At 33.4% G+C, this 14,565-nt stretch overlaps 1 protein-coding gene across 2 annotated transcripts in view; it reads right to left on the bottom strand.

Annotated features, from left to right (window-relative positions):
* Nucleotides 1–1,913: 1,913 nt before the first annotated feature.
* Nucleotides 1,914–14,565, bottom strand: part of LOC128984882 (serine/threonine-protein kinase PRP4 homolog) — a 116,451-nt gene continuing 103,799 nt past the window's right edge. The window contains exons 11-12 of one of the 2 annotated variants that reach the window (XM_054404255.1): nt 11,257–11,316; nt 1,914–4,481 (exon numbers count right to left, since the gene is read on the bottom strand). In XM_054404255.1, the coding sequence (XP_054260230.1) occupies nt 4,476–4,481; nt 11,257–11,316 (66 nt within the window). In that variant the 3' untranslated portion in view covers nt 1,914–4,475. The remainder of the gene's footprint in view (nt 4,482–11,256; nt 11,317–14,565) is intronic. The other variant, XM_054404260.1, reaches the window with a different exon arrangement.

Here is a 14,565-nt window from a genome sequence, read left to right as displayed (position 1 = left end):
GGTTTATGATCTTGTTAAAATGGGTTGCTCTTGCTCGTAAAATAAATAAACAAACTTATATTGCAATCATAATGTTGACATATTTTGGTTTACTATCAACAAAGCAACAGGATGACACCATCTTGGATCTTGCCTCTAATTTGACAAGTCCCACCAACCACAAACAAAACCAGAAAAACAGTGGTACGTTTTTAAAACACAGAGTGGTTACTCCAGTTATTATTATAGCTCAGTGTACCCAATGTGTTTAATTGAATTGGAAAATAAATAACAGCAATTAAATTATGCAGCTGATCAAAATGTAAACAATTATGTTCTTCATAAGGATAACATGGGAACTGTAACAGCCACTGGGGCAGAGCCCAAGGGTCTTTTTCCAAAAATGTAAGGTCAGTTTGCAAATCACGCTCTTTCCAATGAGACGTCAATGGATAAAATCAGTTAAGAAATGGCGGAGGAGTTCAACCGACAAAGTTTCATGTAGCGTGTTAATTATACAGTGTGTAAATTAAGTATTGAAACAAATCTGTATTTTTTAAACCGAAATAGATAGAACTATTCTGTTTGTAGCATTGATTCTTACAAAGGTTCCGCAATTTTTTACATCAAAATTTTTTTTAACCCCCTTAACAGGGTAAGGGGTTACTTATTTTTTCGAATAGCAACCCCTATTGAGTGACCCCTCATTTTGAAGGGCTTGTCAAAAGAAACACAATGAAGAGTTTGTATTGGAACAGTATAAAGTCCTAGATGTCTTTGCAAAACCGGTATCTTTGCCAATAATACAAAAACTTGAGCTGGTAAAAAGTGACAAATGCTATAAGAATATGCCGTACAAACAACTTCTTGGAAACTTAATATATCTAATGCTGGGAACTAGACCTGATCTGTGCTATTCAGTTACATACTTCAGCATTTTTCAAAATTGTTATGATTGCACACATTGGCAGCATCTGAAAAGTATCGTAAGATATTTGATTGGAACAAAGGATTTCTCTCTTATGTACACTAAAGAACACTCAACAGGAAGGGATATACAATGCTACTGCGACTCTGATTTTGCAAATGACGTTGAAGAAAGAAAAAGTATCAGTGGCTACGTATTTAAGGTGTTCGGTAACACAGTTGCATGGAAAACAAAGAAACAACCTGTTGTTGCTTTATCTAGTTGTGAAGCTGAGTACATCGCTCTTGCAGCTTGTGCTACTGAATGTGTTTTTATCTCCCGCTTGATATCTGAAATGTTGTTTATAGAAATGTCACCAGTATTGGTTCATGAAGATAATCAATCATGCATCAAGAAGGCCACAACTCTGGAGACAAAGAGGTCGAAACACATTGATGTACGATTTCACTATACAGGAACTCATAGCAAAGAAGATTATTGAAGTGAAATATATTGCAAGTGAAAATCAAGTTGGTGATTTTTTTTACTAAAGGGCTATCAATTGCCAGGTTTCAAAAGTTCAGAAAAGAACTAGGACTTTTCTAATAGTTTATTTAATCAGTTGTGTTTGTTTAGATTTGAATTGGATTGAATAATTGTGGGGGAGTGTTGAAGATAAATAATTCTAATGTGCATGAAAATATTGTTTAAATGTAGGTATTTAAATTTGGAACAGATGGTATTATTTCATATGTTCAATAATATTAATAGTAATTGTTCCTGTGTTGTAAATAGTTGGTTTCTGTCTCCAGTTTTTGTAAGAAAATTAAAAATCTTTAATCCAAGTCTAAAGCTTCCCACTAATGTATCCCTTCCTACTGTAACACTCCTACCCAAATATGTTATAACTTGAAATTTCATGTATGCCAACTTTACCAGGCCAACCTAACTAATAATCTTTGCTTGGAAATGGGATGAAGTAAAAAGCTAGTTAAAAAAACAAAACTTGTATTTCAATTAACAACTTTATACAACAGTACAAGGCAACTAAAGTACATATTATTTACATATTTTACAATGCTATATATTTATATACACAAAATTTGTTTTTTAGAAATCCAAATTAGTAAATTTTAAAAAGAACTAGTTATGACTAGTTTATTAATTCAACTCGGGTTCTCTTTTTTGAAAAGAGTATATAAAGAAGTATGACTCCACTTGTTAGTTTAAAAACTTGTGAAAACTTGAAACAGAGGACTTTAAACACTTTTTACAGAAAGAACACAATAGTTAAATACCACTTCAATATGAAATATATTTAACCTAAAGTAAAATAAAACATTAATAACAATTTTTTCACACACTCATTCTTCCATACCTTTTACAGTTGTTGCAGGTCTTTAGGATAAACTATATAAGAAACTATATTATATTAAGAATTATTATTAATATACAAACAAAACACAGACATACATAAAAACATACAATAATAATATTTTATTATATTTAAATGATAATAAGGGAAACAAATAAATAGAATTACACACTAACAATACAAATTACATGAATAAAATTAAAAATTGATTTTGGAATTATAGTATTTTATATCTGAAGATTACATAAAGGTCACATTCATGAAGTACTATTATAATACGAGTGTTTATTTAGATCAATTTTGCCAATAAGTGATTCTTATATATGTCTGTTACGCCAAGTAAAATTCTCTAAGAAAATAAAAATACAAGTATCTATATACTAACTGCTTCATCAGATTTGTATGCCAATTAAAGTATTGTTTAATTTGATATAGAAATGATGATTGTATAGGTGACTTTGCCATAATTCATTATAACAAGTTATAGGACTTATTTATACCACAATTCAATTGCAGTTTATTTATCTTTTTTACTATTCTAAAGCTGTAAATAGTTTGATTAAGCTTGGGATAATAGACTTAGAAATATAACATCCAGCACAATAGAGCCCCATATAACGATCAATAATAAAACATCTGTTTAAATAACTAAATTAATGCCAACTATAATAGTTCAGAATAGTGCCAGATTAAAAAAAAAAAATTGCTGAAGATTGACAAAAAAATGTTGACAAATAATTTCACCTAATACATGTTTGAGTTTGTTAAATGTTCAGTTATACATTAAGACAACTGTATATATCGAACATAGTTGTAATTACATTATTTATACAGAAATTGAATAACAAATTATGAGACAATAATAGCTTTTTACATCACATTTCATTAATGAAATGGCGAAACGCTGGGTTCATTGTACGCAAAAAAGAATTAAATTTAATGAAAAAGAGTTGATATTGACAAAGACTAACTGACCAATTTGTTAACACCACAATAAGCTATTAGCAAGTAACATCATAGCTACATGTTTAGGGAATTTTTAATGAGTGAATATTACTACAAATTCAACTTAGAGAGACAAACCCTAACATCTGACTTAGTATGGGGCATCTGTTAATCAGAGATGTACCTTATAATGAATGGCGGTTAACCTTTTATATATATAAATTGAAGACTCTTTTCTTTAAAAATGAATTTATCTATAAGATATAAATGTAGAAGTACCTAAAACATAAGGTAAAGTTGAATAGTGATAATTTTTTTTATGCTATGATAAATGAATCATTCACTGAACATGAATAGTACTTTCAATAGTAAATTATGCAATAAGAATGTGACATTTAATGCAATCATAAACTCATCTCAATAAACGTTATTGTTTAGTATAATATTACCTTAATTTTATAAGAAGCATTTACAATCATTTTTAGACCACATATAGTCACTTAAACTTGAATGTTACTTTTACCATAACGAACATTAACACCATAAACAATTGCGTTTTCTTTAGATGTATTTAGTTTTATGTCGTAAAATGTATAACATATACGTTTTTATTTTATTGGTTGGTTTTAGGTCATGTAAAGGTATAAATTAATGTTAAAGCAAGGAAATTACAATTAAGTAATTATTGTAGCACTATCCCAAGTTTACCTTACAATGGTAGAGAACAAACACAACCTAGAATTATATTAATATTGTAAAGTAATTATTCTACTCTTGAGTGGTAATGTTTTAGTTAATATTGAGCATAGTCACTCGTGATAGTCGCCATTGTAATAAGTGTCTAGTGAGGAAACAATATAAAAATCTTTTACAACTTTTGCAAGCACAAAATAAATAACACAACAATCACTCACACTTTACAAACAAACAAAAATTTACTTCAAATCCTAGAAAACAAATTGAGTTAAAAGGGTTAAAATGGTTAATGACTAACTGATGGAAGTATACACAAATACAGGTAGCTACATTTAACAGAGGACCAAGGATCATTTTAATAGAACTGAAACAACTGGTACAAGTAAATTAATGCTAAAGTACACTGAGCTTACATCCACATTAAGGATATTTATAACTATAACCTCTTTGAGTATCGATTCATATGTATTAATCCTCCAACAAACAAAGAAGACAGTTTTGTGTGTTCTAAGTTCTTTGCCTCATTCTTCTCTTCAAGATAATCACAATTACTGTCAACAGCTTCCAGGCAGTTTAAACCTAAATGTTACAACAGACAACAAACGGCGATTATTGAATAGTTATAAACAACAACAATACCTCTATAATCAAACATTGGCCTGCTTCAATCTCTGATGGTGGAACACAGTGGCACAAGAGACTTGGTCTATATGCAAGTTGCTGCAACCAACGTAATAAAATGGATGATGAACAGAGTTGGTAATTATCAATATCTTAAACAAACTTTTAATTTTTTTAAATAAAAAAAAATTATAATATACCGGTACCAATAGAAAGCATTATATGTGAGGAACAACAGTGAATAGTTTTATAACTTTTACAGGATGTCCCTGAAGTCTCTACCTCCTTTTTAGCAAATTTACCTATAGGGAAAAAGTAGCTATTACCATAGGTGGCACGGTAAGACCTAGGCCCGGGACTGATTTACTTTTTCATTTTGATGTCCGCAGAGGCCAAAAACACCATCCGTTCAAAGTGTTATATATGTATATATATAGATTTAACTATATATGTGTCCGTGACTGCAAAACTTGAGTAATTTTTGTCAGATTTTGATGAAATTTGGATTGAAGGTGTAAAGTGGGATAAACTTTGAGTTTGTGAACCAGCATGATCGGACCATGGGAACGGGGTTTTACAGGGTTTTTTTGGTAAAAATTTGTTTTTCTTATTTTTGACCCTCAAAAAACTTAATTTTCCAATTTCTCTCAACCATTTTAAAGAGATTAGCCTATATTAACAAATAATTTAGTATATCAAAGCGTATTTGTACGGTTATTGGTTAGGCAGAAAATTCAGAACATTGTAAATTTCAAGTTCCCATATTATTCTTATAGAGAATATTGTAAAATGTTGGAGTTTGCTGGTTTACGGATATATTTTAATCAAACTTGACAAATATATTTATTTTATACTAAGCTATTAATATTTTACCAAACACAGACTTCATTAATCTCCCTGTAGCAGCAAACCTAGGTACTCGTTAAACCTACTGTTATTTAAATAGATTAAATTTAAAATCCATTTGGCAAATGAAAATTTGCTTAGTCTGCACGTTTGCTGCAGCAGGGGTGTTAATGTATTATTCCTGGATAAAAAAACAACTAAATTATTACCAGGGTTGGCACTAAATTTGAAAAATAAAATTCCCTGACTTTTCCAGGTTTTCTAGACTGATATTATACTTTTTCCAGGTATACCATAAAGGCCCATTTTGCTTGGAGTGACTGCATCGCGCAGCAATTATCGCTCAACTACTATCGCTGTTGCGGCGGTCGTTTTGCTTAGAGCGATTGGTTTTCGGCTGCCACACGATTTTTCATAGTTAGTTGAATACCAGCGCTCACAATAGTGAAGTCATGAGCAACCTTTTAAAGTATCTCCTCAGTGAGGAGTTAGAAAACGAGGCTCTACTTGAAGTTTTGACTGTTACAAAAATTGTCAAGCATTCTATATTTTAATCTCGAATAGAGGAGGGTAACCTAAAAAAATAGATACACAACTATTTGCGTAATGACAATGCAAAGTTTTTTTTCAAACTACGTTTTGTTTTGTTTAATAATAACTTAACTTTTCATCCTCTTCCATTGTAAAAAAACTGCTTTGGAGCATCAGCTAGCTTTAGTACCCACCATTGCTACCAGTGAACTGCACTGTTTTGAGGTTCTGCACATGTATCGGTACGCATCCGTCGCGGCACGATTATCGCAAGACTGGTATCCAGGACAGTGGTCCGCGACCGTAGCTAGGGACACTTGCGATAGTCGCTCTGAGCAAAACAGAACAACGCAAACTCCATCAGAGCAGTGCCCAGCTACTATCGCAGAGCGATTATCACTACACGACTATCTATGAAACCATAAAAAACTATCCAAGCAAAATAGGCCTTAAGTCGATATCGATCAAGATCAAGGAATATTAGATGACATGTAATTTAACTTATTTAATCACACACTAAAATTAACTATTGATATAAAAATGTGCTTATGTTGTTCTTTTTGCCATTAGTCATCTGACAAAAACATGTTTACGCCACACTACACTATTTTGACGAACTTCCCACACAAGGATTTATTCCAGAAAACAGCTGTTTGCCGCCAGCTTAATCAAATGGGGTTTCATTGCGTACTACTCTACTGTAATGAGTTTTACCGGACACCAATCAGCTGATTATACTGTATTTGGGTGGCAATGAATGGTTATAAACAAAAACATAACCTCTCTTAGAGGTTATGACTAGTGATTTTTAGTCCTTTAGTTGATGGTAATATATAAGGATTTGTACAGATTTAGTACTATGGCGTAAACTATCGTACGTCACTCGTCCAAAATGTGTTTACCGGACTCGTATGGTAATCCCGTACACTTATTTAGGAGAAATTCCAGAATTTTTTTCATAATTTGCTGTTTTTTCCAGACCAACAAAATTCCCCAACTTTTCTAGGTTTTCCCGGACCGTACCAACTCTGTTATGTAAAACTCAAAATTTTCACAAACTACTTTTTATTTGATAAAAGCTTTTTGTGGTGAAAATAGTAAATTCAAATTTGGTATATAGATTATTTATTTGGCACAACAACATATTTTGAGATAGAATATCATTTTATAAGTTTCCAAATGGCAGCCATTTACAAATTTTAAACTTAAATTGTATAAAAACTACATAGGTAAACAAAATTACTGTGATGTGGATTGATTACAATGTATTTCTAAAGGTGTATTAACATGTTTTTATTCATATCATATCAAATGTGTTCACATTGATAAAATAATAAATATTTTTTATTTAACTATTTATAAAATGTTTTATTCAATCTGAGCAAAGTTCCGCCTCCCAGTACCTGGTACTGATACCTTAAAAGGTCGGTAGAGAGTTTAGGGCACCCAGCATAAGGTTTTCATAATGATGGACACAGGTAATGCCCACAGGGCGAGATTGATCTATATAAGAACAATGGTTCAATAGTGTGGATTGTACCTTGACTAAGACACCAACAGAACAGCAAACTTTATAAATGAGTGTTTAAAATGACCCAGAATAGATTTTTTGTTTATTCAATATACTGCTTGAGCTACTACTTATCTAGCATAGTTCCTATGCAAACATTCTATTTAACATACAATAGTGACCCTTACTTTACCTTTACAGGTAACAGCCTGCTAGGAATTCAGAAATGGCTTAATGGGATCATGAATTTGAATCACCATACTCAAATAGGAAACCATACAAAGATCTCTAAACATTAATAAATGTTTCCTTTTCATTTGCCTTAATTTGTTATATTTTTTATTGGAAAACCATTGAAACTATCTGTTAATTACATGGTTTTGACAATTCTTAAGCTTGTTTTTTAACAATTATATGACATAATATAATAAGCTTGGAAGTAATTCAAAATTAAAATGGTATATACCATATGTAGGCCAAATGGTACATACTTAAACATTTTTTTACATTGTTGCTGGTCATGTTTGTTAATGACAAACTGTATTGTGTTTTGAGTCCCTTGTTAACATTTAAGATTATTCCTGATTCTCTCTGAGCAGCACCTATGGATCACTATATTTGTTTGTAAAATAGCATTCTTTGTCCAAGAAATATGTTACAAAATTAGCAGCTCCATTATACGATTTGAAAATTGCAACACTGTTCCAGGAAAGTTGAACACCCACATACAACGTACACAACATTTATACTGCTCTACAATTTTGGTAGTTTAACACTGCTAAATATACAATAATATTATACTAGATATACACTTTGATCAATGGTTATTAGAAATCCGGGTCCTTTTTCCGTTAATTAACTACCACTACTTTTTTATTGCAATTCCGTTTATTCACTACCAGAATTTTGTCATAATCAGCAAGTTTGGTTGGTTTGGTTTCTTAACTAACCAAATTGGTTAGTTAAGAATAGTTTCATTTTATAATTGATATATTCATAGACTAGGTAGGTCAACTGTTAAAAATATTGGAATTGCAATTAAAAAACAGTGGTAGTGAATTAACGGAAAAGAACCAAAATCCAATAATCAGCAAACACTTTTTGGTAAAAAAATGGTAATGCCAACAATAAAAGTAATGAAGTAAGTTAATACTAATAAACATTGTATAATACATTATAAATGAATCGTTATTTTATCAACAAACAAAACAGTTTCTAAAATAGTTGTCAAAGGTGCAATTCTAAGCTTAGACAAAACACTAATATAAAGTTCCATGTATTCAACATAGAAAATCAATTAATTTTATAAACTGTTTTAATAAAAATTATTTTTGCACAGATGTTTTATTTTTCAAATAAATATTAAATTGGAAGAAAAACATTAACCCATCATCTAAAATTAGTAGAACAATCACCCTCATACATGGGAAAAAATCTTTTTAATAAGCTTCCTCCAAATCTAAAATCGGAAATTGATTCCAAAACCTTTAGAAGCAGCCTAAGATTTCTGCAGCTCAGATCATATTTGAAATTGAATGATTTTTTATCAAATTAACAAAAAAAAAAACTATTTAATAGGAAATAAGGGATACTATGAAAAGATTTGTCAATGTTATTTATTTTATTTAAATACCTGTCATATGTTACAATTTTAATTAAAATCAATACAATATTATTATTGAACTGGATAAAAAACGATATATATCAATATTCATCTGATAATATATCATAGGTTCTCTGCGGAAGTCTCCCAATTTTTTTTTACATTATTGCCGTCCTTTGAAATAGTCAACTTATTTCTTTGCTTTGAACTGTTTCCTTTTAAACTGAAAGGTAAAGGTTCCTTGAAATAAAAAGGTAATAGCTTTCAACGTTCAAATTCTTATGGTCAAAGGATCTTAGATGATATGTTAATGCAAAAACATTCTAATGGCTTCAAAATCCTTTTATATTTTAATTTTAGTCAATATTCTTGAGTCAAACCAAAGTTTTTTGCCTCTAAACTGTGGTTAATAAACAGTTTAAAAGAGCCTAAAAATGTGTCATTTTACACTTCCACTTACACTCTCTTCATGCGACCCATAGTTTGGGAACCGTTGATTTACTGTTTGAATATTGTAGTAGTGTCTTTTAAATGTGTACGTTCACTTTGAGAGCTTATAATTTATTTTTACAGTAGACCCCCTCTTAACCGACCCTAATGGGACCGGACCTAGGTCGGATAACTCAAACAGTCGGTTAAAACGGGCAATCCCTAAAAACATAGCAAAATGAAGTACCATTCATTTGGAATTATAAAATCATTATTTTAAAGTCGTACTTGAATTATTTATCAAATAAACTACACGCACGCATAACTTGAAAAGAACCGGTATGGATCATAAACATAAACAAATGACGTTTTTGGCCCGAAAATATACATTATTTAACATTGCTTAAATGGAACTGCCAAAACATATGTTGCTATTAGTATAGGATTTGGGCCAACATAATTTGTTTATGTTTATGATCCATACCGGGTCTTATTCTAGTATTCGTGACTACACTTATATAATTTTTTCGTATACATTTTTTTTTGTCCTAGGACGCTAGGCATGAGCCTGGGATTGTTTTTCACATTACTTCAGGCTAGGCTTAGGGGTTGCGGTGTTATCACTTAGATATGATATTGGTGATTTGGCAGGATTTTAACCCGGGACCCCAGGGATCCCGAACTCTAACCACTAGACCAACTCGCTCCTCTTTTTTTGTATTAATAATATAAAAGTCAGAAATAAACACAAAACACGTTTCCAATACTTTCAGTGAAATAAATTATAGTTGTGGGCAAGTCAGTAAAAATTCTTATTTGAATAACTTTAGAACTGTAATATTAATTGATGCTTTCCAAATCTACCGTAATACAGTACAGAACTCTTTGTCAAAATTAAAGATATTAGCAACCATTTTTTTACGAGACAGATTGTTTATTTATAGCCTCTCACTGCAGGCTCGAGTCACAAAAACTATCTTGACTCCTTGGAGTCGTTAACTGCCCTCTCTACAAGTTGCGTGTATGTTTACTCTAGCAATGAGATAATTCTAGATTATATTACAATAATAGCGGCTGTTTTCAGAAATATATTTTTTTGGGATGAATACAAAATAGCTTATTCTTAGTCACATCCTGTGGAGATATAAGCATATGGTTCCCATCGCCGAGCGTGGGAGCTAAAGTGCCGAGATTCATAGAAAAGCGGCTGTTAAAACAAACTGTTCTCAAAGCAAGGTCGGTTAGAACAAATTGTAATATTTTATAATCGAGGGCATTTAATCCGATTATCTGTTATGCGAGGTCGGTTAAAAGGGGATCTACTGTACTTTGAAGATGGTAATAACAATATTGGGGACTATCTGGAATAAAGCATGTAAATTGATAAAACTAATAATACAATTTAAAAATGAACTAGCTGTTACCCATGGGGCTTCGCCCCATTTGACTTCATAAGTATTAATAAAACTATTGATTGGTTAAGTTAAGCTGAAATAAACAAAACAGAATACAGTAATACAAACAAATAATCACAACTGATTTTAATAAGGTAATAAATTGAAAGAATAACAAACAAATAAGTACAGCTGAGGTATTTTTAACATTAGGTAGGCTTATATGGAAAGGTCCCTTTAGAAAGGAATTATGACATTAAGGGGCAATTTATGAAATAATGGATAGTTTTGCGCAAGGTTTCTCGTTATGACAAACATTTTAAGTATATGGTTTACGGGGTATGACTTTTAGTTTTCTCAAAAGTTCAAGGGTACTTTGGGATTTATATATGGATGTACTTTTATATATCTAATACTTACATAATAGTCAGATACCAGGGTGCACATGGGGAGAGGACAGGAAATGTTAAGGGGAGGTAGCTAGAACATACAGACATAGGTTAAAGGAGTGGGATGGTAGAGTACTCTCACTAATCTAACCTGATTGGATCACGCCACTCGGATTATAGAGAAACATATTGTTCTATATTTTACTGACATACTTAAAACAACAATAAATAAATATATGGAAAGTAAGCAAGTACAATATAGTACACAAAAATAGACAGTTTACTGTAATGTATTGTATTAAGTAATAATAAGTTTACGGTGGACGTAGGACCAGGGCCGTGTTTATTTAGAGTCTATGAGGCTCAACAGAGAGACCCCCCCCCCCTATATCTTTCTGATTCTTCGAAGGTTGGAACTTAAGGGGTTAGAAATACACTTGGTATTGCTTCAACTCGAAGATTGACGTTTTATGTCCAACAATCCGATAGGTGAAATGAGCTAGGAGACTAAGCTAATAAATAAGTCTGTTAATTTTTTAATAATAATATTAGGGGTCTTAGGTTGGCACCAGATATTTTTCATTCTTTTCAGGTTGATTAAAAAATATTCACCTTCGGGCATCGGATAAAAATCAGTTGGTATTGGAATCATAGTGATGGTTGGATCCGGATATCGGACTACCGGATCCAAGCTAGAACCGGCGCCCGATCGGATCCAAAAAAAATCCGGATCTTGGGCTTGATCCGGTTTTGATGGATCCGATTTTTTTACTAACACAAAGCCTCTGTATCCATGTACAAGACTATCAGTGTCTGTGTACAAGAAGACTATCTGTGTCTGTGTATAAGAAGACAATCTGTGTCTGTGTACAAGATGACTATCTGTGTCTGTGTACAAGAAGACATCTGTGTCTATGTACAAGAAGACTCCTCTAAAAAAAGGCAACTTTAAATCAGCAGCAAGTTTTATTATATCCAAACTAATTAATGGTTTTTCTGGAAGTCTTTCAATTATTTCCTATGAGTACATTTTTCTACTTATTTACTACCAGATCCTGTATAAGGTCTCAAATAGAGCTGCTTACCACTTTTATTTTTCCTCTTGCAGGCACATTTAGGATTTTTTTCTTTTTCCCAACAGGTTTTTTCTTTCTTATTTGTTTTATTTTTATTTTTGAAGTCTGCCCTTTTTCCCAACCAAATTTTGCTTTAGTTTTCATTATGTTAGTAACTGTCCAGGCGGCAGCTCTCTTGCCAATACTAGAGTCTGAAGCTTTTACCATTTTCCAAGCTAATAAGCTGTCAGCAACTGATCTAATTTTACTATCCTTCGATCTTACAGGTTAAGTGTAAGAAAGGGCCATGTGGCCCTTAACCCCTTATTTATGTGACCCTTATTTACTTTGCCTGTGTAAATAAATGATTTTTCATTTCATTTAATTTCATCTTGAGTATGTTATATCGTGGTTTTTGCATACAGCATCCAATTTATTTATGCCTGGATCACGTCTTGCTAATCTCTTCCTTAAATTCGTTCCAGGTCCACAGTACTGATAGCCGGGTATGTGAAGTTCTACAGGTAAAATACCCCGTGTCTGTGTACAAGAAAATTATCTGTGTCCATATATGGTGAATAAAAAGCCAGACCCCACACCTGACACCAATGTAACAACCACGCATGGGAAGGGTAGAAACTCAATGATTAAATAGAGAAGAGAATGCAATACTTAATTTACTACGGTGTGTTAAATGAACAAAATGACTTTCTTAATAAGTTACTGACAATTGAAAATACAGACCATTTAGAGGAAACTATTTAAAGTTGAACATATTTGGGAAACGGACATGCCCACCCGCGGGGAAGGGAAAGGTAGCGCATAACCGCGGCTCACCAACACCTCGAGCTCGACTCTGACTGACTACCCCCAGGTTCGGCGGTCCTACACGTCACAAAGAATGATGACACCTCATGTCAGCAGAACAATCAGGCCAAGCATTCCATGCCACGATCCAAACAACCGAATGTGATGTAGCAATCGATGTACAAATGGAGATTATTCTATATAAGAATTATATACCTTTAAACATTACCAATGTAATTTTAAACAGTATGATTTAAATTGGCATTCTGTTAATTTTAAGTTTTTTTAACCCACCCTTATGACATTGTGTATCTGGATCCGGATCCGGAGATCCGAAGATACGGATCCAAATTTTTCAAGATCCGGATCCGATACCAACATTTTCTTGGATCCGTCCATCACTAGAATCAATGAATTTAAAAAATATTAATTGATATACTCAGTGCCGGATTTAGGGTACTTGAGGCCCTAGGCCGAATTACTAGAGCGGCACTCGGCTGGTGGAAATTCCTTGCGATTGCGGAATATCTCCTATGCATCAAGGGGACATTATCATCGACACCCATGATCGTGGATGAAATTGTAAACATCCCCGGGGCTGCAACAAAGGGACATCATCCTACACACTCGTGACCGTGGCAAAATTGTGAGCATATCCCTTGCTGCAACGCAAGTGAGCTGTGACCTTGAGGACATCATCACCGTCACCCGTCACCGTCACGGGGATATCTTCATTGATACCTTTAGCCGCGGCAAAATCGTAAACATCTCCCGTGAGCCGCAATCATGGGGACATCATCACTGGCACCGGCAGCAGCGGCAAAATAGTGAACATCTCCCTCGGTCCACCGAGACATCATTATGGTCAAATCTGATCGCGGCAAACTGGTGGTTTAAAATAAATTATTTTTATTTAAAAACAATTTTCTCTCCTCTGCGACCCCTTTTGCTTGCCCTCGGCCGCGGCATATTGGTAAATTCGCCCACTGGATATACTATGATTGGTTTACACAAAATCTGTAATCGCAGTCAAATCGTAAGCGTCTTCTGTGTCACAGTATAATCGAGGACATCTGCCGCAGACGCGGAGGGATCATGAACATTTTGCGCGAGTGTGGTGACTTCATCTTCGTCTCCTCCGATCGCGGTGGAATTATAAATGTCTCATGGGGCTCCGGTGGAATAGTGAACATCACGTTCTATTGCGGAGACATCCTCTTCCTCTTCTCTGATCGCGGCGGACTCATGAACGTAACCTATGGCCACGGAGAAATAGTTAGCATCTTGTGCGGATGTTGAGTTGTCATCTTCGTCTCCTCCGATCGGGGTGGAATCATGAACGAGTCATGTGGCCGGGGAGGAACAGTGAACATCTTGCGCTATCGCGGAAACATCATCTTCATCTCCAATCACGGTGAAATAATGAATGACTCCTATTGCCACGGAGAATTATTAAACGTCTTGCGCATGCGCGGAAA

Source organism: Macrosteles quadrilineatus, unplaced genomic scaffold (genome assembly GCF_028750875.1).
Source record: "Macrosteles quadrilineatus isolate MER2022 unplaced genomic scaffold, UCM_ALF_1.0 Scaffold_1__1_contigs__length_201487025, whole genome shotgun sequence".
Taxonomy (NCBI): Eukaryota; Metazoa; Arthropoda; class Insecta; order Hemiptera; family Cicadellidae; genus Macrosteles; species Macrosteles quadrilineatus.
Note: the sequence above shows the minus strand (reverse complement) of the source record. Positions and strands in the feature narration are given on the sequence as shown.